A 27,485-nucleotide genomic window follows, 5' to 3' on the forward strand; every position below is an offset into this window, starting at 1 on the left:
GATATGAAAGCACATCTGGCTGCTTTTCCTCCTGGGTCCTTTATCTGCTGTAATAAAGCAGTCCTCTCACTGCACTGGGAGAGGGAGGTGCCTGTCAAGGTGCCACAATAAGTACTGTTTACCTTGCAGACAGCTCTTAAATTTTTTACTGCCCCTCTGCTCTTGTCAGCAGCCTCACAGCTACTCCTTAATTTTCTACTTGATGAACACTTTTTTTTTTTTTTGAAAGCAAATCTTGGGAACTAAGTGAGCCTTTTGGGACAAGAAATGGGTATGTTCTAGACGGAGGTGGTCTTGGAAGCATTTGTGGAGTCTCTAAAGACTGGCTGTGGAACTGTGGGAACACGCTGTAGACTAGCCATTTATTCAGCACATTACCATTTCTCAGTCCCTGAGCCGTTGTTGTTACCGAAATAGAACTTGCCTTAACCTGAGATGGCTTGTTTTGCAGTGCTTCTAGTGCTAGCTTCTGAAAACTTCGGAAGATAGAGAGAGAAAAACTTTTCGACAGGCGGTGGTAATGACTGCCTGACGCTGCTGCCCCACGCCTCCTTCGGGAGGTGCTGGAGGCAGGCAGGGTCCGCTGCAGCTACCTGCCTTCTTGTTTTGCTGGCGAGAAACTTGTGGTCCTGGAGGATGAATTTTATTTTGCCACCGTGTTCTCAGTGAGCCGTCACAGGATGTCAGTACCTCTGGATGTCATTTTCTCCAGAGCTGTAGACCATTTGGGCCCCAGTCTTTTTCGGGCCGTCTCTGTGCTGTAAAGCCAGACACTCTGAGATCGGGCCGTGCCAGCTTCGCTGGCCAGTGTGCGTGCGTGCCGCGTGAGCACGGCGACCAGCACGCACCTGCACTGATTGCCACCGCCTGTGGTTCCTGCTGCCACCTCCTCGGTGTTTGTGCGGCCAGCAAAGGAGACGCAGGCCCTCAGCCGGAGGAGCCGATGCCCCGTGCGGGCCGCCAGGTCCAAGGCAACTGGGCACCGGACGGGCTTTGGCCATTTCTGGCCATGCGGTCTGTCACTTCTAGCATTTTTTATAGTTTTCATATAGTTAGGTCAACTCTTTCTAGAATTTTGTTGCTTCTAGCCTTATATTGATCAGTGTCTCTTGCTACTTTCCTGGATTAGAAGCTATTTTGTGAAAAGAAATCATATTTGATGCCCCTTTTGTAGTCTTCAAGTGCCTACCTTATTGCAGACGGCGGTGATGTCTATGTCAGAAAATGAGCTAAAAATTTAATTTAGAAAGCTTTGGGATAGTATACTTCTGATCTTCCAGGGAGAAACAGAACCCCAACTGTAAGCATGAGAGGTGAGGAAAGAATGTTTTTATTTTGTTCTAACATGCATCATAAGACTGAAGTGTAACTTTTACATAAAGGGAGGCTTTGCTGTGAAGTTCAGGAGTTTTCGACGAAGTTTAATCAAATACGCATGATATATCTTGCTACAAGTTGTGCTACCCATTTAGAATATATTTCTCATGGGTGGTGGGGTCCGTTTCCCTCTGGTTTCCAGCCAAGTTAGGTCCTGCTGCCTTCTGCTGAGGTCAGGGCCCTGAGGGCTGATGGAGAGCCGGGGGCTGGGAGCAGTCCCACATCACTGACAGTTGTCAGGGAGGACCGTCATCCCGTGGCCGGCAGAAAAACGTGGGCATTCCATCTGTCCTGTCACCACAGCTGTGGCATCACTCCTCTCTTTCCTCCACCTTCAGCCCCTTTGTACAAGAGACCGTTCTGGGCGCCGTGCGGGTTCAGGGAGGGTCTCCGCCACGCAGACAGACGCGGGCACTAACAGCTGCCTTCCGCTTGTTCTGTTAGCAGAGGTGAAAACTCCCAAGCGGCGGCAGCCTTTCGTGCCTTTTGCTCTGAGGAATCTCACAGGCTGCACTGTGTGGTTCGCCACCCTGACCACCACGCCCACCAGGTAAGGGACACTGAATCCGTCACCCTGAGCCATCTCTGCCACCAAAGGCTCTGTGTACCAGCCCAGCAGAGCAAGGCGGGCCCCTTATTGAAGCTCTTGGATCGTATTTGACTCAGTAACTTGTTGTCTTGCTGAGATTTGTGTTGGAGCTTCTGGTTCTGAGATTCATGTGGAATCTGCAGTCAGAGAAATAGGTCCTGAGCCTGAAATATCCAAATTACGATCCCGATCCTGGTGTACATTACACTTAAAGTCAGAGCCCAGCAAAGTCAGGGTGTGAGTGGGAAGTGTGAACGAAAAGTGTCCATCGTTTCCCCAGCCCCCACTCCCCAGTCCTTTAAAGGAAGCCGAGTATGGTTATGAAACCAAACGTTTTACATTTTTCTTCCAAGACTGCTTTGAAAACACCTCGCATGTTCCCCCCTCCACTTCCCTCTCCCCATAAGAGTTATGTTTAAACCTAAAACACACTTTACTCCAGATAGAATTGAGTGGAGTTTGCAGAACAAATGAGAATTCACCTAAGCCAAGGGAGCGTGTTCTCTAAACTTTCTGCCTGTTCAGACTTTGGCTCCACTTTCCCGATGCCTACTGGTCACTCCAGTTTAGGTGATGAAGACCGTAAAATGAGTAACAGAGTCAGCTGATTCGAAACAGCTTTTTTCCTACCTCTGATAAGTATGCCAGTACTTGAGGCATTTAAAATAAACAAAAACAGTTTAGGTCTGTTAAATTCTAGAGTGTCACATAAATACTACTTTTAAAGGTCATGACTCAGTTTACATAGCACCCTGTGCTTCAGACTCTACTGCTAGAGGCAAGTGACCATGTGGTGGTAGCTTTCACTGTTTCTAAAGTTCAAATAAGCTGTAATTGATCACGAAGGTAGCTTTCATGGCTGACTTCTTAGATCATCCTGTGTAGCCAGGCTATGTGGCCTAGTTCCGGAAGGGTTTCTGCTCTCAGCACTGTGCTCTGTGTGGGAGGGAGTTGGAGAGAAGGAGGGACAGGCTGGTATTGTCTGACTTGGTTCCAGGGCTGCACTATCTCACAGCGGAAGTCCAGGGGTGGTTCCAGAAGGCAACGGAAGCTTTTTTGACGATGCTCACAATGTTAGTGAGTGGCGGGAAGTGCTCACGGGTGAAGAGATTCCCTTTGAATTTGAAGCACGAGGAAAGCTAAGACACAGGTAAAGCATGGTTTATTCTTTTCCTTAGTATATATATCATATGATTGTCTCTCATGTTTTGCCTTTTCACAAATAACGTTTTATTTTAAAAGATATCTTGAAAGTCAGTGTTTCCTTTTAAGATATATGATGACTGTCTTGCTATCTTGGAAATACTTTCCCCCCCACCCCCCATGAATTATCTCTTTATTTGACATGTGAGGTGACAATGTGTGTTTCACATAATTTGGTTGAGGCATAGACTGATCATGACACTCAAGTTCATTGCCTCTAGCCTGGTTTTCAAGATGCAGTGGTGACGTGCCGTTCTTAAAAGGTTACCGAAACATGTTGATTTCAATTTTAAGATACATGTGCGCCACATAGCACTTTTAGCACGCAGGTGTTTTCAGGAAGCAGAGCTGTAATGATTAAGTATTCCGATTCTGAGGTGGGTAAGAATCGCTCACCTAGGGAGAAACGGCCAGCCAAAGGTCGGGAACCATTGTGGAGGAAGGAATGGCTGGTTACTGAAAGGTCATAAAGTGTCTGACAAAGCGTTCTTATATTTGCAAGCATTTTAAGTGGAAGGGCTGTCCACCAAATAGAGAATAGGTTAAGATTTTAGCATTTGAGCCTCAAGTCTGTTTCCAAACTGAGCCAGAATTTAAGAGGTTGGGTTCAGCCTTCTGTAGTTACATGCTTTCATGTAGTCACATGCTTGAATGCTTTGTGTGCGAGCTTGCTCCTAAGTCAGACTCTTCTTCCCTTTTGCATAGCTTTGTGCCAGCACACATGCTCCCCGTTGGCAAGAGTGCTGAACTTGTGGGCCCCAGCGATTCTACAGGGAAAATGTCGTTTAAAAAAAAAATCACTGTTCTAGGTACATGCACGGCGAAGCCATGTTAGTTTCCAGGATGAGGAGTGAGCAGTTTCCTGTTCCATGGAGTTCCTGGGAAAGTTAATTATAGAACCGTTGGCTATATTTCTTCATAAGCACTGCGTCTTGTGTATCAGAAGGGGTTTGACCTCTTTGTCATTTCCGTCCCAGTTTCCATGTTTCTAACCCATTTCAAGTCCCACTGTTCTGCTTGAATTCATCAAAATAAATGTGTTTCCTTTTCCTTTTTGGCACACTGTACCCCACGCCCTGCCTCCCTCCCTCCCTCCTTCCCTCCTTCCTGTCAGCCTCAAATCCAGTTCCCCAATTCGGGCTTCTGGCTTGAATTAGGCAAAAATCTAAAATAGAATTAAATGTGCAATTTCCTCCTGTTCCTCCTATTCTGCCCACCACCTTCTCCAATCCCAGCCAAGCCTCCAACTCCAAGGGCTCCATTCCTCATAACCCGTCTGCAGTCTCGTAGGTCTGAAGCCCAACAACCAATGTAGTTCTCAGATCACTAGTGCATCCAACGAAGAACCAACAGGAATGTCATGTCATGCGTTTCCGGGAGTGCGCTTATATGATTCGATGGCTCATACATCATTTTACTACCCTACCGCAATGGTTTTAGCTGACATCACTACGCAGAGGGTGGGTGTGGGGATTGGGACGGGAAAGACCTGGGCTAGATCTGCGTGGTTCATGCAGAGGGAAGGCAAATGCCTTTCTGCTTAAGCTTTGCATATCTAACAATTTTGTTTTAAGTGTGAAACCCAATTAATAGAGTCTCTTGGTTTCCCTTGTGTTAGGTAATCACCAGAAGTCTTAGCCAACTGGGTTTTTATGTCATTATATAAAAAATCAGATTTGAGTCTTTGCTGTTTTTTTCTTTCCTTTTTAAGATTGCATTTAATGTCCTTTTCTGTGTTCTGCCTGGCAGACACACCCACGACCTCCGGATCCATCAGCTGCAAGTGAGAGTAAATGGCTGGGAGCAAGTGAGCCCTGTGTCTGTGGACAAAGTTGGCACCTTTTTCCGATATGCAGCACCAGATAAGAATTCATCTTCCTCCACGGTGTGTGACTGAGAGAAGGCTGCGGATTGTGCCCTGGCCACACCCCCGTGAAGCCAGGCAGTTAAGCCTGGATTAGCCTCGCTCTAGTGAAGTTTTCTTGTCCTTTATTTCGCTAGCTCTAGGAAGAGGGCATAAGATTATTTCAGGTCAGCCATGGGCATTGGGAAGCAATGCGTAGATAACGCAGCCAATAGTTAATTCCAGTAGAAAAACAAGACCTAAAATTGATATTAATGCCTGTTACCTCACCTGCGCAGATCCATTTCATACTCGGCTGGCCCACCTGGCAGTTGACTGGTCTGCCGAGCATGTATTGGCTTTACTTCACATGCTGTTATGCCTCCTCTATATACTGTCTTTAAATTTCTTATAATGCTGCTCCTTGATTCTTCTAGCTGTGTTTCTCCACAGATATAAAGATCTCTCCTTGTTCCTTCTGGCCTTTTCTCTTCTCTGGCATAAAGACAGGTGTCCACTATTCTTTATTTTCTGATCACACATCCTCTCACACACCGCTGCCCGAACTTTGCCCCAGCCTGCTGTTCTTTGGGTCGGAGGACCAGCCTGGGGAATGATGCAGGTAGCATACCTGACCAGAATGTGCAGGCGGAGGCTGGTGTCCCGGCTGAGGTTGCTGCCAGGGGCGCTCTTGCCCAGTACTCAGCCACACTTCGTGGGATAGCTACTCAGTTTTAGGTAGCCAGTGATGAGTAGGGAAGTACAGATTTGCAGAGACGTTGTAGCTTTCATCATGCTTGCTTTCCTCGCGAAAGATATTCTTGGAGAACGCTGTTCTTTCTACTGTTCCAAGTTTTTTAGAAAAGATAACTTTCTTTCAAGATTACTTTTCTGCCTAAATTCACATCTTGCAATGAAAGGACTGATTCCCCCCAGAGGTACCTTTCTGTCGTGTTGGAATGTTCTGGAAAAGTTCTGCGTGCATGGAATGGTTGTGAGCCGAGTGTTGCTTTTCCCACGTCTTTTAAGATGAATGTTTGCTTTCCATAGAAGACCATGTCTGACTAAGAGTATTTTTACAGACACCACCCTTTCAAGCAAATGACTGTATCATTGAACTGAATGATGACTATAGCCTTAGGTCTCTGCCGACTCTCTGACTTTTGGAATCTTTCTTAGATTGGCAGCCCAAGCAGCAGAACGAATATTATTCACCCCCAGGTTTACGTGAGTATTGGATTTCCTGTGTCACTGTGTTTGTGGAGTGTCTAAACTGCGCCTGAACCATACATACATGTTTATTTCTTGATCAGAGGCCTTTATGACAAGAACTTGCGAGAAAATGTTTTCGCCTGCCTTGATATGGGGGACTGAGCATTACAGGCCAGAAGAAAAGAAGGCAAATGTTTCGGTCCAAGGTCTCCTTTGCTTTCTAAGTTAAAATATAAATGAACCCTTGGATGGCTATACATATTTCATAGGTTTGGGTCCAAACATCATAAAAGTAAATAAGAATGAAAGATAGTAAGATTTTTTTCCCCATTTGGCTTTTGAAACATCGTCACAAGATGACATTAAAAAGTATTTTCAAGTCTATGGCCATGCCACCCTGAACAAGTCCAATCTCGTCTGATCTCAGAAACTAAGGCCTGATTAGTACTTGGATGGGAGACCACCTAGGAAGACCAGGTGCCGTAGGCATTAAAAAAAAAAAAGCGATTGTATGCTGATAAGGTTCTTGCAATCTGTGAGGTCAACCAAGGGTTGCTTGCCTAAAAAATAAATGAATTAAATATTTTCAGGTTTTTGCTTATAATTTCTTTTCCCTTAAGACAGTAAGTTTTGAAATGTGAAATTTCGGGTAAGCTCGGAGGTAACAAGATCAAGATTTGAAACAATTGTTATTGGCTTTGGCTCTGTGGGGTTTTTACTAGGCCGGGTCAGTGGGCGCTTTGGTGATGTCTGTGCTGGGCTCTGTTCCTCTAAAAACACTTCGAAAGCTATCATTTGCCTTTTCATTGGGACTGCCTGGAAGTCTTGGTTCAAAGCATAGAGCTCTTCGTTTTATTGCCTTTTAGGTTGGTTCTCACATACTGTTAGTTGGCAGTATGAAGAGCTTAGATGTAGTGTCATCTGTTTCTTCAATGAAAAAGCGTTGTCAGTCAGTTCTGGACGCTCTCCTAAGAATAATAGTTTCAGAGGCCTCCTCTCTGGCTTACCTGATGTGGGGTTCTATGCTTAGTTTCCTGGCACTCAGGAGTAGCACTGAATGTGTTCCGAATGTGTGAATAAGCATACGGGAAAAGTAGTGGCCGCAACCCAGGACCAAAAGTAAAATATTTCCCTCCATTATGTTGCGTTTCTGAAACTTGATGACCCGTTTATAAAAAAGTGATCACAGAACTTAGAAAGTTATAGTGAAGAAAGAGAAATTCTTTTTTTAAGTTCTTAGAAGTAAAAGTGTTGGTTTTTCTATAGGCATTTCAACAAATAGTGTATGGGCCCAGAGGGTAATTTTTTAACATTAGGAAAAAAAGTTACCGTTCCCGTGAAAGGCATACCGATACAGACAGCCCTTTATTACAAATTCTTTGGAGTTTACAAAGACAAGTTATAATCTCAGAAGACTTCCTTCTGGTTTTCTGTGTATATTTTGGACAGTACACAACCCATTGTGAGTGTTCAAAGAATGTTTTCTCACTTTAATATTAATCTGGGAGAAAAATACCACAGAAGGTAAATCATTTACTGTTTTGCAAAGTCCTACCTCAGTGTTTCTGAACTTTTCATTGCTTCGAATGATCTTTATTCCCTTCCAGCTCAGTTGAAATAAGTCTAGTTTACAGTTTCCATATTAGGGCTGATGTGTAGGCACCCAGTGGCGTTATGATAATTTCCGGCAGATACTTTCTTGCCAAATTGCAGGATGTTTGGAGAATTTGATAGGCTATTCCCAGTCTTAGGTGAAGTTCTTTAAAATGTGTCTGAAGGCCCAAGACCGATTTTTCTTTGTGATATACTTTGTACTGTCACTTCTGAATAGATGATCTACTTTTATAGTAAACGTTCAGAATTGGCTGCTTTACTAGTGTGTGTTTATCAGATATTCCATTCACTCCTATTAAAGCTGAGTGGTTTTAGGGCTTAACGGCTAATTTCCCCAAATTGCTGTAGTAATAAGACGCTTTTGATTTAGACAGTCTGGTTGGTGTCATTCTATTTTATGTGTTGGCTTTAAATGACAGCGATACTCTTTTTACTTCTGTGCTTCTTCCCAGTTCTCTTCACTCCCACCTGTCCGTGTGGTCTTTGCGGTAACTATGGAAGGCAGTGCTCGGAAAGTAATCACTGTCCGATCCGCCCTCATCGTGAAGAACAGACTTGAGACACCGATGGAACTGAGACTGGACAGCCCGTCAGCCCCAGACAGTAGGTTCTGACCCAGTCCGTCATTCTGAGATAGGCAGGCTTTTGGGTGGAAGACCGTCGTTGAAAGCGCTAACGCTTATTTCTGTGGCAGAGCCTGTGGTGCTCCCCGCGATCATGCCCGGGGATTCCTTTGCTGTGCCTTTGCACCTCACTTCTTGGCGGCTCCAGGCCCGGCCCAAAGGATTGGGTGTGTTTTTCTGTAAGGCTCCGATTCATTGGACCAATGTGGTGAAGACGACAGAGGTTAGCAGCAGCAAGCGAGAGTGCCACTCTATGGACACAGAAAAAAGCCGGTTCTTCAGGTACGCACAGCTCTGCGACGCATATCAATTTTGCACTTTTTTAAAAAATTCTTTTTATAGTTGTTGGTGATTCAGTTGTGCTTATTTTAAATCCTTAAGTTCTTATTCCTTAAGTTCTGGTGTTGAGAGTTCATAAGAATTCAAGGGTTAATTCTTGGTGGGATTGGGGCTGGAAGTCAATGAAATAGAAAGCAAACAGAGAAAATCAACAATGTCAAAATTGGCTTTTTGAAAAGATTTTTATTTGCTAAACCTCTAATAAGACCAATCAAGGAGAATAGAAAACACACATTACCAATATAAGGAATGAAAAAAAGGAGACATTATTATAGATCATACAGACATTAAAGGGATTAAAAGACGTAAATGATTTTATGCAAAGAAATGCCATATTGGGATGTCAGAGTGCTTGAAAAACAAATTACTGAAACTGATGCAAAGAAGAAATAGAAAACCCAAATAGCCCAATGTCTATTAAAGAAATTTGATTTATAATAAAACTTTTCTACAAAGAACACTCTCGGACCATATGGCTGCACTAGTGAATTCTAACAGATATTTAAGGAAGAAATAATACCAGTTTTGTGAAAACTCTTTGAGAAGGTAGAGAAGAGGGATCAGTAGTTCTTAACTCAGTGTAGGTGGCCAGCATATCCCCGATATCAAAAGGTATTATCAAAAAAAAAAAAAAAAAAAAAAAGAAAAAAGAAAACTATGAACCAGTGTCCCCCATGAAGAGCTGCAAAAATTCATAACAAAATGTTGCTAAATAGAATGCAGCAAGTGAGGTTTATCCCAGGAGCGTAACATTAGCTTAACATTTAAAAGTTAATAAATACAATTCACCACATTAACAGACCAGATGAGAAAGTATAAGATTGTCCCAGTAAATGCCAAAAAAAAAAAAAAAAAAAAAAAAAAAAAAAAAAAAAAAAAAAACCATTCAACGTCCATTTCTGATAATGCTCAGCAAACTAGGAATCGAAGAGAACTTCTCCAGCCTGTTAAAGGGCATCTGTCACAAACCTGCAGCTATGATGACATGTAATTGTGAAACCTTAAACTCTTGTGTTTAAGATTGGGCAGCAGCCACTCTTTTTGACGTCACAGTCATAGTCTTAGCCTTTGTAATGAGGGTAAATAAACAAGGAATTGAAAAAGCATAAAGATCTGAAAAGAAGTAAAACTTATTATATGTCAGTGACAATTATGTATGTAGAAAACACCATGGGAAATTATAAGACATAATACATTTATCAAGATTTCAGGATTCAAAGTCAACCTATAGAAATCAATTGTATTCTTATATTCTAGTCATGAACAATTAGAAAATGTGATTTAAAAAAATACTACTTACAGTAGCATCGAAAAACATTAATTACCCAGGACTCAATCTAAGTAATGCTATAGCAGTCTTCTACTCTAGAAATTACAGAACCTTGCTGAGAGATGTTAAAGAAAATAATAATTAAGTAGGAACATATAACCAAGTTCATGGGTGGGAAGACTCAGTAGTATTAGGCTTTCCATTCTTGATAAATCGATCTGGGAATACAACCCAACTGGCTATCAGCAACCCTATCCATCAACAGGATAATGAATAAAACATGTATATTTATACTTTGGGATATGAATTGAATACTGATGTATACAGAAAGGCTGAATCTTGGTGAAACTTCATTTTATGCAAAAATAGACACGAAGAGTCGTACATGCTGTATCATTCCATTTGCACGCAGTTCAAGAACAGGCACTACTAATCTGTAGTGGCAGATGTCAGAAAGTGGTCACTTAATGGCCGGGGAGAGGATTTTGATCGGAAGGGTATATGAGGCAGCTTTCCAGAGTGGGAGGGATGTTCTATAACAGGGTTTGAGTGGTGGTTATAGCGGTGTCTGTAATTGTCAAAACTCATCAAACTGAACGTTTAAAATCTATACATTTTGTTGTGATTTAATTATACCTCATTAAATGTGTTTGGATTGAAAATTGCAAACATCTCGCTGAATTACTGAACCATTTTTAATGTTACGCTTTCTCATACTCAGTTAAGGAGAAAGAATTCAAGTTCTTCATTCGGGCTCATGGTTTTCACACCATTTTGTCCTCACAGGTTTTGCGTGGCCATAAAGAAAGAGAATTATCCAGATTACATGCCCTCAAACATATTTTCTGACAGTGCAAAACAGATTTTCAGGCAGCCCGGGCACACCATCTATCTCTTGCCAACCGTGGTGATCTGCAACTTGCTGCCTTGTGAACTTGATTTCTATGTTAAGGGCGTGCCGATTAACGGGACCCTGAAACCTGGCAAAGAGGTGGCGCTCCACACAGCCGACACGTCCCAGAACATCGAACTGGGTGAGGATCTAGTCAGATAACCATTGTAATAATTCTGTGGAAATGTTGCAGAGTATTTTGTGATTATTCGGTAAACATTTCGGAGAAAATACAGTGCATACAATATTTCAGTAAGCCAGCTCAAAGGATTTATGCAGTTTAAAAAAAAAACAAGACGTCTATAAATTAGAAAATTACCAAAATGAATAATTGATCAAATCCAAAAGATTTACAGAGGGAACGCTCATCAGAGCCTTTTTTCTTATGTTGCTCACTTGATGAATGACCGTAAGAAGTCATTTCATCTTTTCAAACCATACTTTCTCCTAGCTATGAATTGAGGGAAATCACGTCTCTCCTCTTTTCAGGAAACGAAAAAACAATTGCCAAGCACGCACTGTACTCCAGACAGTATGTCAAGTGCTTTACGGACACACTCTCATGTAATTCTTAAGCAGTAGTTATTTAACCCATTTTACTGATGAAAAAATTGAGGTTTGAAATGTTTAATCATCAAGTAATTTTTAGTTGTAGAAATAAATGAAGTTGAGGTAGAGAAACATCATATTTGTAGCACTTAATAGCAAAGAGGCCCTTCTAGAGTTTGGGCAAGAAGTATGTTTCTTTAAGGCTGTTGTAGACATGTTAAAATAATCACTTCGATATTTATCTTTTTATAGTTTTGTATACGATCTTCACAACAGTGCATGTTTCAGGCAGAGAGACAGCTGTTATCCCCATTTTACAGATGTGAACCTGAAACTCATTGAACATAGGCATTGTATCCCACAGGGATAAGCTTGCATGTCAGTGGATATATGAACCCTACAGCACGATTTAGAAAAGAAAAATAGTGTAGTGCTAGCTGTCCATTCTAAAGAAATAGGTCTGCATGCTTATTCCTCCAACATAACATTCATTGAGCTCCTTCCTGCGTGGACTGGAAGCGTCCTCCCACCCACCCCACTGCGTGCACACCCAGCACTCCTTATCTTCAGTCTGCTTTACGTGGATTATCACTTTTAATGCCAATCCCATGACACTGATGCTGTTGTTATTCCCATTTGGCAGATGAGACACAGCGAGGTTGAATAGCTTACCCGTGTCGTGCCGCTAGCCAGGCAGTTTGGCTGCAGGAGCCTTGACTTACCGTAGACTTGCCGTTATTGGGTTTTAGGCACCCAGTACAAGGCCCGATGCATAGTAAGCTCTTAGTAGTCAGAGCTGTTATCGATAGCTTTTTGGTATTTTCATCTTTCCGATTATGCAGTTCGGACTCCTGAGGCCATCTGGTTTGCTTCATGTGTATTCTCACCCTCCACTAAAGAAAAATGGGCATTCTAATGAGTTTCTGCCAGTTAGAGACTTAGGTATTGATTTTTCCAAGAGGAATCCAGTTTCGTTTGGCTGTGAGCATTTTGACAAACAAGTGAGAATCCAGAGAGATAGTAACTCGTGTCTCCTTTAGGGGTATCGCTGGAGAATTTTCCGTTCTGTAAAGAATTGCTCATTCCACCTGGAACCCAGAACTACATGGTAAGAATGCGACTCTATGACATCAACCGGCGGCAGCTGAACCTCACCATCCGGATTGTGTGTCGAGCAGAAGGATCCTTAAAAATCTTCATTTCTGCTCCATATTGGTTGATTAACAAAACAGGTATGTACTGAAGCTGCTCAAGTAGGCCTTTGGCGTTGGTCATGCGAACTCAGATTTATTTGCTCAGCTAACTAGATGGAGCCAACGCAAATAGACTGCTTCCACAGTCTGAGCTGGAACCTTCCTACTGCCATAGTAAGTGCTCAATCACAGTCCAAACTGTCCTTTTGGATAAAGGATGAACTGAGCCCACTAAATAAATTCAGTTTCACTCTTTTCCCTCTTGAGGATTGTTTTTTCTTTTACCATGTGCATCGTCTTGTATAGACTGGGCAGGACTGACATGAATTTTCTCTCTCCTTCCTAAGGGTTGCCTCTGATCTTCAGACAGGACAATGCGAAGACAGATGCGGCAGGCCAGTTCGAGGAGCACGAGCTGGCCCGGAGCCTGAGCCCTCTCTTGTTCTGCTATGCAGACAAAGAGCAGCCAAACCTGTGAGTAAAGCTCCTTCTGGGGAGGGGGGATGAGCTGCCAGGGAGGGAAGAAGTCAGCAAAGGCGACAGCGTATCCGTGTGAGTAGGAACATGCTGTAGATAACAGCTCTGACTTGGCAGGGAGTGGGACCGTGACTCACCGGGTTCTTTCGGATCAAATTTCTGTTACTTGATAGTGAAAATAAACCGTTCGGTTGGTTTATAATGAAAGCTAGTTTTATTTTACATGTATTGAAATAGTTCTATTCATAACTCGGCCAATGAAAAGAAACCCACATGTTCCCTTCTCTGCAGTTTTCTTCCCCTGCAAGCTCTCAGCACACGCAGTGGGGCAGGCATTGGGCAGGGGGCGTGGCTGGTGCACTGGTAAAGCCTCCGCCCCATTCATCCAATCCAGGTCATTCTGTGTAAGGTTTTGAAATCCATCTCTTTTGCCCTTGAGTTAGAATGTCCCACTTCAAGATATCAAAGCACTCATTTCCTGCTTAAAGGCAAAGAAAAGCAGAAATTGTGAGGATTAGATGACATGTTCTTTTAACATATGGTATGAGCATAAATTCACTTTTGTTCTTGGTTTTGACATTCTGATTTTTACAGGAGTCTTCTAATTTATAGCCTTAATATAAAGATAAATGGGCGAATCTGACCGATACTGCTAAAATGCCACCCGCTGTTAAATGTAGAAGTATGCCTCGAGCTTATGAGGAAGGCTTGGGAGCACTGCGTGCCAGTGGGTGCAGTTGCGTCTATCAGGGGGTGCTGGAGTCAGGAGAGGGTTGATGGGGTGCTGGACGCAGTGGATATACAGACGCTTGCCATGGTCAGCAAGCCCAGTCTCACTCTTCCCGAAAGGCTTTTGACAGTCGTAACGATTTGTTCTCTCCAGGGAATTCACAGTTCCCAAAGCATTTCCACACAGACCATCTCATTTGGTTCTCCCCACATCCCGGGGGGTTAGGCAGGGCAGGAAATAGTGTTTTATTTTAAGATGAGAAACGGGCTCAGAGAGAGTTACCTGCCCAAGCTTATTATATTAGTGATGGAACCAGAACACACATTCAGGGATTGTGGTTCCAGGACGCGTGACAAGGCAGCGGCCAGTTAAATAGCGCTGGACCATTGCAGTAGTTCCAGTCCGTAGAAGGCTGTCGAGGCGGCATCTTCTGCGCGGACTTCCCTTGGATGCACAGCATTGTGCACACACATTTCTGTGTTCAAGGTGTTTCGTGAACTCTTGAAACACCTGAGTCAGGAGAGTATCAGTTTGCTTTGAATCCTTGTTTTTCAGAGGAATAATAGGTATCACTGCCTTTTCTGCGTGCTTTGCGCTCAGAGAATCATAATGTTTTCGTCTAAAGTGTCAGTCGAAGATTCAGTGGTCCATTTTACACCTTGTACTGTGGCTGCCTCTGAGGCAGAGTTTCGGCACCGAGTAATCACCTTGGTGTGTTTGAGTGTCACGTGAGGTGAGGGAGTGTCACATTAGAGTTCGTATTTGCATAACTACAGCAGTGTTTTCTGATTGAAACAGGTAGACAAGACTTTCTTAGGATGAATGTGAAAACCTTTGCTTTTCTGCCCCACAGCTGCACGATGAGAATCGGAAGGGGGATTCATCCGGAAGGGCTGCCGGGCTGGTGTCAGGGCTTCTCACTGGATGGTGGCAGTGGTGTCCGAGCTTTGAAAGTCATCCAGCAAGGAAACCGCCCAGGGCTGATCTACAACATAGGTGGGTTATACGTTGGGGAGCGGGAGAATCAGAGCCATTGGCCAATGACCTTGGGCCTGGGCGAATAAGCTGGCCACACATTTTGTCCAAGTGCTGATGTTCTCATTCGGCGTTGGGTCAGGTGTCTTTGAATGCTAGGTGAGTGTCAACACAGACCTGTTCTCCTGGGGCGCTAAGGGGCTACTTAAACACCTGCCCTGTTGAGGTCTGGGGCTCTGTTTAATTCCAAGCTCATCGTGTCAGGAAAGTATCAGTTTGGCTTAAATCCTTGTTTTTCATGGGAATAATAGGAACACTTAGAATACTTTTTATTCTCCAAGCATTTCCTACACATTTGTTAAAATTTGCAAACCCTAAGAGGGTAGGGAGCATTGTTCTCCTTGAAACTGAAGCAGAGAGGCTAAGTGACTTGCCCGGATGCAAAGGGGAAGTCCGGGTCAGGAATGGGCTTAGGACAGGGGCGTATGCATTTGAAGCAGAAAACATGCTAAAGCACACTTGGCGGTCTGTCGTGGTCGCTCAGAGCCCGCCCAGCTGGCTCAGCTTCCGGAGGTGGAGCGCGGAGAGCGCGGTGCTGCTCCTTCCTGCCCCGCAGCCGCCCGGAACTCTCCACAGACTTTCCGAAGCGTGAAGGTAAATTTCATTCCAATACGCCTTCGGGTTTCCAGGGTCAGCTCGCTTGCTTCCTTTAGTGTGTGACTTCCAAGGATCTCAGAGCACCAGTTAGTGCCGGATGTTGACCGACCGTCTAGAACCGTGCTGTCCGTGGAACGCTGCAATGATGGACAGGTTCTGATTTGCGCCGTCCCGCACAGCAGCACCGGCCACGCGGGGCTGCCGAGCACCTTGCTGAGAAATGTGACCGACGACTTGAAGTTTTCATTTTGTTTAATTATAAGGAATTCAAATAGCCACATGTGACTAGAGGCTGCCGTACGGGACGGTGCAGGTACAGTCATGTTGTAGGAGGGAAAGCCGAGTTGCTGTCACTTAGCCCGAATCTTCTGCAGAGTCGGGGACACGTTTAAGTGTTTGAGGTTTCATTAGTAATAGAGTCTCTTCCAAGTATAGTTTGCTTTCCACATTTTTTAAACATGAATTTGTATGCATTCTCCGCTGACGGCGGGCTGTCTCTTTAAAGTCGACATGAAGATTTTTAATGGAAGAAATAAACTGTATTTGACCCTCCAGCTGAAGATCATTTCTGTCACTTTTCCTCACATTTGTTTGCTCCACCTCTTGCGTAGGCAAAGGCTGCTTCGTGCTGCATTTGGCTCTCTGCACGGGTGTCTTGTCCTTGATACACCTTCCAAAGCAAGTGATCACAGATGGGCTGGAAGCTAAAGTTGGGACAAATTTGGGGGAAAATAGAGCTCTGTCTTCTAAGGCAGCTGGCACTGAGGAACCCCCAGTATTCTCGCAAGGAGGCAAATTGAGCTGTTTAACCATAAATATGCAGTGAGCACACACATCAACTGCATTCATTGAAATTTATTACATGTTTTTAGGGACTAGACTGTGATTTGAATTTTGTTGTTATACCAAAGAAAGGAATAGACGGGTGGGCTAAGCTAAGACTTTGTAATTTTTAAAGATCACGAGATCTTGGCATGTAATATCAAGGGAATTTGTGGAATCTCTTACTTGAATATTTTGGAGAATTGGATAGATAACTAGCTCCCTATCTGGAAAGTTTAAAGCACGGTCCCAAGCTGGAAAGCCAGGGAGGGCCTTGCCAGTTGGTCTCACATGGACCTCCAAAAAGAAGGATTTTGTACATTTTTACCTTATCAGCTATTCATTTACTGGGAGTTTGCCAGAGCAATCGAAGATGAAAAGGGAAACAAAAAGCCTGCTTTCTTCCAAAAGTTGAGTCTTAAACACATCTTTTGTGGGCAGACTTTGTATTAGTTGAGATCAGCTGACTGTGATAATGTCAATTAATGATAATTGATGCTTTTCTGTATGTCGCAGAAAGAAGAGTGATAGGGAATATCTCTCTATTCCAGTGTTCCTTAGCATTTCTTAGATTATATTTTAGAGGTTTTTGTTTTTGAGATTTTGCTCAGTCTTTCAGGACACCTAGTTGTCATATCCTAAGGTCTCTTTTCTTTTTATGGTTCTCGTGATGCCTGTTGACTGCTGAGTGGAGTTCTGGTGCATGTCCCCTCATGATGGGAACAAGGGCTCCCGAGGCAGGCCGGCTGGGTGTGGACCTCAGCCATGCTGCCTGCTGGCTTGGTGACCTAGAACACGTTACCTTGTGCTCCGTGCCTTATTTTCCTCACCTATAAGATGGAAAGAATGAAAACCCCTAACCCAGAAGATTGCTTTGAGAACACGGAGCCTTTGGTAGAGGGCGTAGCATGTGTTAAGAGTTCAATAAATATTATTGTTCTATATTATTTCTACTATAAATATTTTTATCCTTGTATAAACAGAGCTCAGCCCAGCGCCTTGAATGTAGTTGCTATATTTATTGTCTGAATGGACAAATAATTCATCCCACCAAGTTTCACATTTAAAAAAATTGTTATCAGAGTTTTTAAGGTAATTCAGGGCCCTTCCTTCCTTCCTTCCTTCCTTCCTTCCTTCCTTCCTTCCTTCCTTCCTTCCTTCCTCTCTCTCTGTCTGTCTGTCTGTCTGTCTCTGTCTCTCTCTCTCTGTCTCTCCCCCCTCCCTCCCTCCCCTCCCGGTGTTTTATGATTTCCTCCTGACTATGACTTTCTTTCCTTGTTATGTGTTTTGTTTGCTATTTGTCAAAGTACATTGTAGGTGCTGAAAACATTTATGAAAGAATAAATTCTATAATATTTAGTGTTAGGTTTCAGCCGGATTCCTGGGCAGTGAACTAGAAGAAAATAGCGGAGAAGAGTCATTTGAATTCAGGGTAGTGCAGACTGCAGTTAAGTAATCGGAAATTTCTACTGTGTCCTGGAAAGTGGGCAGGTTCTCTAGGGGGACATTTCATGTCCCAGCTGTAGGCAGAAATGTATTGCATAAACTGTCTAGGTGGTCAACTTCATAAACGGAAACCGAAGGTCTCTATGACTGAACACACCTGGGTTTTTCAGTCACTGTGATAACGGTACACACTTTATGAAGATGCTAGGGATTATAGGGATATTGATATTGCTACTGAGACTTTATAAGGCCTAAATGAGAATAAAAATTAATACTTTGAGTGCGATTGCTGTTTTCATTCCATTCTTGGGAGATTTGACAGCCTCTCTGGGTGAAAGAATTGTTTTCTTGGAGAAACTAAGTGATTGTTATTTATTTTTGTCAGATCGCGAATTTTTTTTCTTCGATTAATTCATGGCAGTGGTTCTTGTTATTTGTAGGTATTGATGTCAAGAAAGGCCGAGGTCGATACATTGACACCTGTATGGTCATCTTTGCCCCCCGTTACCTGTTAGATAATAAATCATCTCACAAGCTTGCATTTGCACAGAGGGAATTTGCCAGGGGACAGGTAAGCAGTTCGCCTTTGAAGAATTACTAGTGTTTAATAGCACAAGGAATTTTGATGTCATGGCTTACCTCCTTATCCACACAGTAGGTCTTGTGATGCCTAAATAGCAAGGCTCAGAGTAGGTACTTAATAAGTGTGTACTGTTGACGTGACTTCCTGACTCAGGCCAGGGACCCTGTGTGTTTTAGGGCAACGCCAACCCCGAAGGTTACATTTCCACCCTCCCTGGCTCCAGTGTGGTGTTCCATTGGCCTCGGAATGACTATGACCAGCTCTTGTGTGTCAGATTGATGGATGTCCCCAACTGCATTTGGTCTGGAGGCTTTGAGGTCAACAAGAATAATTCCTTCCACATCAATATGAGGTACGTTCAGAGACCATATTTAGACAAAAAGTAGCTTAGTTTGAGGTATAGTAAATAGCTGTAAATATTATATAAATTTTAAATATTTATAAAGAAATAGTAATATTACATTGTATGAAATGGGCATACATGCTTCTGGATCTGTCAGTGGTCTTAAGACTTGCAAAGACCACTGAGTGTGAGTGAACGTTTCAATGGAGTGAGTTAAAGGGGATGTCAACAGCTTGGAGCTTGGTTGACGGCTGCGGTCTGAGATCGCAAGCTGGAGGTGTGGCGCTGAGCTCACAATTGCCTGGACATGTGAAAACGGTGTCAGTGCAGATGGAAACGTTTTTTTTGTTGTTGTTGTTCTTACACACACTACAAACTCTTCTCTCATTTGATGCTGTTTCACTAAAGTCATCTGGTCCTCTTTGCCAAACTCAGTGACCCTCAGGTCCTTGTTAAGAAAAACCAACCAAATTAAGCCTCAACTAGCACAGGATGACGCTTTCTGCTTTAATCAAATGTGTGTGTATTTTTTTTTTAAGTATTAAAATTTTTTTGTTAATTGTTGTAAAAATACGCATACCATGTGAGAAAGATAACACAGAGACCCAGAGGTTATTTTGTAGACCTCAGGTACGTAACAAAAAATTTACCATCTACACCACTAGTGTTAAGTATATTCAGATTTTTATGCAGCTGATCTCTAGACTCTTTTTCTCTTGTAAAATGGAAATTCCACACCCATATACAACACCGCCTCATTTACGCCTTCTCCAGCCCCCGGTCTGCTTTCTCTCTGAATTCGTCTACTCCAGGTACCTCAGATAAGTGGGATCATACAGTATTTGTCTTTCTGTGACTGGCTTATTTCACTTAGCATAATGTCCTCAGGGTTCATCCACGTTGTCACAGGTGTCAGGATTTCCTTCCTTTTTAAGGCTGAATAATATTCCATTGTGTGTCTATGGCTCATTTTGTTTATCCACCCATCCGTCAGTGAGCATCGGGTTGCTTTACCTACTGGCCGTTGTAAACAGTGCTGCCCTGGACATGGGCGCACACATCTCCCTTTGAGTCCCTGCTTTCACTTCTCTTGGGCCTATGCTCGGAAGTGGAATCGTTGGATCATATGATCATTTCGGTTTTATTTCTTTGAGGAATTGCCCTTCTGTTTTCCATAGCAGCGGCATTATCTTGCATTTCTACCAACAACTTCACAAAAGTTTCAGTTTCTCTACATCTTTACCAACATTTGTTATTTTTTGCTTTTTTTGATACTGGTCCTCATAATGGGTGTGAGGCAATATTGCATTGTACTTTTTGTTTCTCTAATGATTAGTGACGTTGAGCATTTTTTCATGTGTTTTTTGACCATTTGCATATCTTTTTTGGAGAGATATCTATTCATGTCCTTTGCTCAATTTTCAATTGTTTTTTTTGTTGTTGAGTTTTAGAAGTTCTTTATATATTCTGGATAATAACCCCTTATGAGATACATGATTTGCATATATTTTCTCCTATTCCATACATTGCATATATTTTCTCCTATTCCATACATTTTCACTATGTTGATGGTCTTTTCTGATGTACAGAAGTTTTTAATTTTAATGTAGTCCAACTTACCTATTTTGGTGTCATATCTAAGAAATCATTGCCAAGGTCAGTGTCATCAGGCTTTTCCCCTATGTTTTCTTTTGAGAGTTTTACAATTTTAGCTCTTACCTTTAGGTCTTTGATCCATTTTGAGTTAATGTCTGTACATGGTGTTAGGTGAGGGTCCAAGCCCATTCTTTTGTTGTGGATATTTCGTTTTCCCTGCACCATTTGAAAAGACTCTCCTTTCCTTAAGGAATGGTCTTGGTGCCCTTGTCAAAAGTTACTTGACCCTATAGGCAAAGCTTTATTTTTGGACTTTATTTCATTCTTCCATCCATCTGTCTGTCTTTATGCCAGTATCATACTGTTTTGATTATTGTCACTTCGAAGTAAGTTTTGAACTTAGGAAGAGTGAGACCTGCACTTTTTCTTTAAAGATTATTTTGGCTATTTGAGTCTCTTGAGGTTCCATCTGAATTTTAGGATGAATTTTTCTATTTCTCAGGGGGAAAAAAACCTCGAGATTTTATTAGGGATTGTGTTAAATCTGCACACATTTTAGATGCATTGATATCTCAATAATATTGAGTTCTCTAATCCATGACCTTAGGATAACTTTCTGTTTATTTCTTTAATTTCTTTAAGTGCTTTTGAAGCTAAGGACACTGAAATCAGTGCTTTTTCGACACAGTTAGAAGAAGAACTTAATCTTTTATACTTACAGTTAGTTCTCCATTGAGAACACTATTGTAAGAAAACAGAAAAATGACTAACTTCTTAATAGATGATCCAAAATAATATATTTGACTTTTCAAAAAAGCATTATCTGAGGGTTTTTTCCTTTATTTCAATGGCGTGCCCTTCTTAATTATCCTTCGCCCTGGCCCTTATTAGAGTCAATCGCATCTGGTATAGTGATTTTTAAGGTATAGTGGTTCCTAAGAGTATTTGGGGTCTAAGGCAGGAAGTGGCATTTTCCCAGAACTCTTGTTTGTCAGTATCCTGTGTTTCCCACAGATTTCATTGGGGGCTTGGGAGCAGGAAGGTGAGGCGTTCTGTAGCCGAGACCACCATTGGTTTATATGCCGCCTGGGTGAAGGCTGCCCAGACCTGTCATGTGAGAAGGGAAAGGAGGGAGGGAAGGAGAGAAGTCAGAAAAAGGTGTAAAGGTGTGGAGTGGGGGAAGAGGATCACCGGACCTTTGTTAACCCTTTGGAGACAGTTTCAGTGTGCCGTCCTCAAGCACTTTCCCCACCATTTCGTTCTGAAACAGCTTAGACCTACAGAAAACTCACAAGTAGTGCAGTGAACATTCCTCCATCTTTTCCCTAGATTTACTGCATCTCAGCATTTTGCTATGTTCTTGTTCTTTAACCACACATACTTTTTTCTGAACCATCCGAAAGTAAATAGAAGTGATCATGACACTTTCGCTGTAAAAACCTCACTCATCACCTAAAGGCAAGGGCGTTTTTTCTAAATAAATATATTATCATTGCACACTGAAGATATTTAATATTCATGTTTTCTGATTAATAGTCCTTTAAAATGTCCTCCAGAGAAACCCCTCCCCTAATCGAGGATTCCTTCAAGGACCGTGCATCTTACGTGGCTGATATCCTCATCTGCTGTCGTCTAGATTAGTCCCAGCGTCATATTTATTGACGCTGACATTTTTAAAGAGTCCAAGTCAGTTGCCTGTAGGATGTCCTGTTTTCTCGATTTTTCAGATAGTTTCTCATCTATAGATTTGGGTCACACATTTTTGGTAAGAATATTACCTATATGGCGTGTGTTTCCCACTGCGTCACATCAAGGGGCCTGTGACATCTGTTGGTCCCGTTATTGATGCGGCTAAATTCGATCATCACTCGGTTAGGGCGGTGTCCACCAGGTCTCCCTTGTAAAGTTGCCTTTTCTTCTTTGTAAGCAAAAGAATCCATTGAGGGGATAATTTGAGACTGTGTGTATATTCTGTTTCCCAAAAACTTTTCAATGGTTTAATGGTTCTTACCTGAATCAATTATTATGTAGCTGGTAACAAAATAGTGATTTTCTAATTCTCTCGTTTCTTCTACATTCATTAACTGATACTCTTCTGTAAAGGAGAGATTTCTGTTCTCTAGTGACATATCTATGTTTACACACACACACACACACACACACACACAAATTACAATTACATGCTGGTCCCTCCATTCCACAGGGCCCTTCCTCACCTTCCCTGGTCCTACAGTGAGAACCCTGGTTACCAGGAGCATCCATATGTTCCTTTGAACCATACGCAGTTGCTCTTTTTCTAGGTCACAAGCTGTCGAGCCTCAACAACTTTGTGCAGCTAAACCAATTTTTATTCATTTGCTACTCCGACACTATTACCCCAAACAAAACCACTAAGTAACATTTGTAGTAGATCTTTTATGGTTACAACATGCACTTCAAAAGTTGCTTGGACGAATTCTTTTTTTTATTTTTGTTTTTACACCTACAGCACCCGGTCTTCCTAGGTGGTCTCCCATCCAAGTACTAACCAGGCCCAACCCTGCTTAGCTTCCGAGGTCAGACGGGATCGCGTGTGTTCAGAGTGGCATGGCTGTAGACTGAATTCTTTTTGACTCGGTGATTATACTGTTGATTCCTCCTTTTTCAAGGTGCTGAGAGAACACACAGCGGTATCGATGGCAGTCCAAGCAGTGTCACGATTGTGAAGTGTACGAAAGAAAAGTGAACTGTGGCTCATGTTCTCCATTTCACGCCGCCTCTTGTTTCTTTTTCTGTAGGGATTCCCTGGGGAAATGCTTCTTCCTGCGCGTGGAAATCACTCTCCGGGGAGCCACCTACAGGGTCTCCTTTAGCAACACTGACCAGTTACCCCCTCCTTTTCGAATCGACAACTTTTCTAAGGTATCAGGGGGAGTCGAGACTGCTTTGGCCATTTCATGTGTGGGAGGGTGGGGTCTCTACTCCCTTAAGACCAAGATGAAGCTCATTTTAAACTCGGGTTTGAAAGCATTGTACGGAGACCTCTGATGCTCACGGCCTTAGACGTCCTCACCTGAGGACATGGTTTCTACTGGCGGTTTTGATTGTGGTCACCCTCATCTAGAAGTGACCGTCAGCCCCTGATGCTTACTTTCACTAGATTGGCTGGTTGACCTAGTGCCCTCTGTGGACATTCTGCAGAGAGAGAGTAATCAGAACCAATAGTCCAATGACAGTGGGACTGGGCGGTTCTGCTGTTGCTTCTTTACAGTGAGCGTTTTTATGAATCTTGCAAGTAAAGCAAAAGTAGAAGCTGTTAGATTCTATATGCAATTATATCTTTGAATAACAGTGTCTGATAACATGTTACTTTCCAGAGCTAAATTCCAAAATTTTTATTCCTCCTGTGTTCAGAGTGTATCATGGGGTGAGGGTAGAAGAGATGCCATTGAAAGGGTAGAATTGCTTCCCCTTGCCGTTGGGGTGGCAGAGCTTTGTACAGCCCCTTACCATCAGGCCACAGCCTGTGCCCGTTCATTGGCGGGCTTTTTCCCATTTGGAAGATGATTAAGAAGGCATTTCAGGAGGCGAGATGATGAACCAACCTTACTGTGGTTACGGCCAGTGTAGGATCTGGACTGGAACCCAGGGCGCGCTGAGTCACCTCCCGGGAACAGCGACCTGAGTGAAGCTGTCTCTGTCCTCTCTGCCATTCCCGTAGGTCCCGGTGGTCTTTACTCAGCACGGCGTAGCAGAACCCAGGCTCCGCACTGAAGTGAAGCCCATGACGTCATTGGATTATGCCTGGGACGAACCCACCCTGCCGCCTTTCATCACTCTGACTGTTAAAGGGGCAGGTTCCTCCGAGGTCAACTGCAACATGAATGATTTTCAGGATAACCGACAGCTTTATTATGAAAATTTCATTTACATTGCTGCTACGTATACATTCTCTGGGTAATTCTGGGTTAAATGACTGTTCTCGTAAAGCAGGAGGCTCTGCTTATTAACTGGTCTTAAACGCTAAGCAGTTCTCAGGAGGCTGAAGGATGAAGGAAGATTCCTTCCATTCTTTACCAAATCCTAGGCTCAGGGTCTGTCTCGAGAGGTCTTTAGTCTAAACCCTTGTCTTCTGGGTAGATTAACATTTATCCAAAGAGGCAAGAGTCTTCTCTTTTTAAAGATCTCCCCAATAATCCATGCTAGTATTTAACAACTGCTCCCATAAGGTGCTGTTCTTATATCTTAAATTCCTCTTCCTGTAAGATTATTTTTTAATGTATTTTTAAAATTTCTGGCTGCTATTTTTAAGTTCATTTTCATCTCTTTCCTCATTTGAAACTGACCAATCTTCATCATAATTATTCAAATCCTCATTCTGACTTTCCTCTCTCATTGAGAATACTGGTTCAGCAGACATTTAAGGGTCTGTTCTATCCACCTAATGCCAAGCAAAGCAGCTTGACTTGACAGTAATTCCAAAGGCCCAGAAGTGTCATCGTCCCTGTAGTTGTAGTCAGAAAACTCAGGTGAAGATCAGCGACTTTAGTCTGATTCTCCTGTTAGATTGGTGTGTAGCTGGGCGCAGAGAGAGTCAGAGCATTGGGCTTTCAAACAGTAGTCGTGCTACCAACATGCAAATACAGTTTATTGTTTCTGTGCTGCTTACAGGGTTAATTTTAAAGTTTATCCATGAAGAAATGGAAAATAGCTGAATTTTCAGTGTTACAAAAATAAACCACCTTGTGAATGGGACATTTAAAGTTATATTCCTTTCTAGAATGCTTGGAATAATTGTGCTTGTGAACGATGTCTGTGCCTGAGGTCCATCTGGTAACCCTGGATCTGTGCGGTCCCTCATCTACCTGAGCCCAGATTTCACTCGTACTGAACCGAATGGGCACCTCCGCCCAGAGCAGCCGCCCTTTTCCTTGTTTGTTGCTCTTCCCTTTGGTCCTGGTTTTGCTGGGATGCACAGCTTGTTATAATTAAGTCAATCGTGTTTGGTTTTTTTTTTTATAAAAGATTACGATACTCAACAGAGTGACATGCTTAAGGTTTTAGTGCCCGAAAAAACAGTTCTTAATCTGATTGTTAATCATGTTTTTTCCTTAGTGTTCTTACGTTCCAGCAGTTACTAAGCTCTTTGATAATCCTAACGGAGGATTATGGGTTTAATGGGCTGAACAGATATGGAGCAGTTAAAAAGAGAAATTCCTGGGAGTCTCGCTGTTCTAAGAGGCTGAATCATTTTGGAGTATGTTAGATACTCTTTCTTTGCATTTTTGGAGAGAACTAATGATGGAGAAGATTAATTTTGTTTTTATTTTAAATTGAAGCAAAAATCACATAACAAAAAATTAATTATTTTAGAGTGAACAATTCAATTCACTTTAGTACATTCCTAACGCTGTATAGGCATAGATGGATACTGTAGTTAGATAGCACTCTATCTAGTTCCAAACATTTTCATCACCCTAAACCCGTTAAGTATTACTCCCCATTACCCTCTTCTCCTAACCCCTGGCAACCACCAGTCTGTTTTGTTTCTCAGGATTTACCTATTCCAGATATTTCACATAAATCGAATCTTAAAATGTGTTAACTTGTGTCTGGCTTCTTTCACTTAGCACACTGTTTTGGGGGTTCATTGTAGTGTGTATCAGTCTTTCATTTCTATTATGGCTGAGTAATATTCCATTGCATGTGTGTACCACATTTTCCCCCATTCATTCATTGATGGCCATGTTTGTTGTCTCTGCCTTTTGGCTGTTGTGAACAGTGCTGCTGTCGACATGCCTGTCTGTGTATTTGTTTAAGTACTTGTTTTTAATTCCTTTGTGTATGTTCCTAGGAGTGGAATCGCTGGGCTCCACAGTCATTCTGTGTTTAATTTTTCGAGGAACTGCTATACTTTTTTCCATAGCAGCTGAATCTCTACATTTCCACCAGCTGTGTATAAGGGTTCCAGTTTCTCCTCATCTTCAGCAACTTACTTTCCATTGTTCGTTTGTTTGTTTGTGTTCATTTTAGCCATTCTACTGGGTGTGTGGTGGTATCTCACTGTGGTTTTGATTTGCATTTCTTTAATAACTAATAATACTGAGAATCCTTTCTTATGCTCCTGGGCCATTTGTATATCTTTGAAGAAATGTCTATTCAGAATCTTTGCCTATTTTACAATTGGACTTTTGACCTCATTGAATTTTAAGAATTCCTTATATAATATGGATACAGATCCTATATCAGATATATGATTTGCAAATATCTTCTATATTGCGGCTTGTCGCTTTGCTTTCTTGATGGTGTCTTTTGAAGGACAAAAAGTTTTAATTTTGTCGAAATCTAATTTACCTTTTTTTTTTTTTTTTGTCACTTGGGCTTTTGGTGTCATGAAAACGAGGATTTTTTCTCCATGAAAATTAGTATTTAATTCTGAATTTATCGGTCTTCTTTTTTGATGATAAAGACTAATATAAACAGGAGAATAATCTAAATAAAATCTCATTGAAATACCCCAAAGTGTAGGTTGCAGTATTCCATAAAGTGTAGGATCCTTAAGCCACAGAAAAACACAACTCAGTTGAATTGGAAGAGGGTGATTATGAATCCTTTGTTTTCTTTTCATCCTAAAGGGACTTCTGATTTCTTTCCAAGACGCAGGGATGCAGTAATGTTCATCTGCCTGGCAAAGGGCAGACCTAATTCTTGGACCCTTGAAATGTCTGGCTTAGTCTTGTTTTGTTTTGTTTTTAGACCTCAAAAGATACATAGCCATCTTTTTATATCTGAATTTTAAGCCACTAAAATCAGGAGAGGGGAAATGTCAGAACGTGTCTTTACTGACAAATGAATCTTTGAACTATACGGGAAAGAAACACAACCTTGATCTTTTTGCCAACTTGTGTCAGACTTCTAGACTTAAAAAAAAAAATTCTCTTATAGTAGAGATTTTAGATATTTGCTTATGAGTACTTGAATGCATGTATATGTATGTACATGTATGTATATGTGAGAATATATAGATAAATCTTTTTTTTTTTTAATTCTAGTTTACAGAAGGGGACAGGAAGGCCTGTGGCCTCCAACAAGGCTGTCACCTGTGCAGAGCTCGTCTTGGACGTCTCACCAAAGACACAGAGAGTCATTCTAAAGAAGAAGGTAAGAGAGCTT

General features: G+C 42.3%; 1 protein-coding gene and 1 non-coding gene across 13 annotated transcripts in view; one reads left to right on the forward strand and one right to left on the reverse strand.

Moving 5' to 3' along the window:
- VPS13D (vacuolar protein sorting 13 homolog D) overlaps nucleotides 1-27,485 on the forward strand; it is a 216,958-nt gene that overhangs the window by 80,246 nt on the left and 109,227 nt on the right. For 10 of the 12 annotated variants that reach the window (XM_016149446.2, XM_016149453.2, XM_016149451.2 and 7 more), the window contains 15 exons: nucleotides 1,825-1,927; nucleotides 2,964-3,116; nucleotides 4,919-5,054; nucleotides 6,192-6,239; nucleotides 8,291-8,441; nucleotides 8,533-8,743; nucleotides 10,857-11,104; nucleotides 12,552-12,743; nucleotides 13,052-13,178; nucleotides 14,765-14,907; nucleotides 18,252-18,382; nucleotides 18,571-18,746; nucleotides 23,111-23,234; nucleotides 24,034-24,269; nucleotides 27,365-27,473. In XM_016149446.2, the coding sequence (XP_016004932.2) occupies nucleotides 1,825-1,927; nucleotides 2,964-3,116; nucleotides 4,919-5,054; nucleotides 6,192-6,239; nucleotides 8,291-8,441; nucleotides 8,533-8,743; nucleotides 10,857-11,104; nucleotides 12,552-12,743; nucleotides 13,052-13,178; nucleotides 14,765-14,907; nucleotides 18,252-18,382; nucleotides 18,571-18,746; nucleotides 23,111-23,234; nucleotides 24,034-24,269; nucleotides 27,365-27,473 (2,288 nt within the window). Of the gene's footprint in view, nucleotides 1-1,821; nucleotides 1,928-2,963; nucleotides 3,117-4,918; nucleotides 5,055-6,191; nucleotides 6,240-8,290; nucleotides 8,442-8,532; nucleotides 8,744-10,856; nucleotides 11,105-12,551; nucleotides 12,744-13,051; nucleotides 13,179-14,764; nucleotides 14,908-18,251; nucleotides 18,383-18,570; nucleotides 18,747-23,110; nucleotides 23,235-24,033; nucleotides 24,270-27,364; nucleotides 27,474-27,485 lie in introns of all 12 variants that reach the window. The other 2 variants (XM_016149454.2, XM_016149452.2) reach the window with 1 other exon arrangement.
- LOC118605553 lies at nucleotides 22,813-22,931 on the reverse strand. The gene has a single exon (XR_004952204.1). It is a non-coding gene; the product is annotated as a 5S ribosomal RNA (ribosomal RNA).

This window comes from Rousettus aegyptiacus, unplaced genomic scaffold (genome assembly GCF_014176215.1).
Source record: "Rousettus aegyptiacus isolate mRouAeg1 unplaced genomic scaffold, mRouAeg1.p scaffold_m13_p_1, whole genome shotgun sequence".
Classification (NCBI taxonomy): Eukaryota; Metazoa; Chordata; class Mammalia; order Chiroptera; family Pteropodidae; genus Rousettus; species Rousettus aegyptiacus.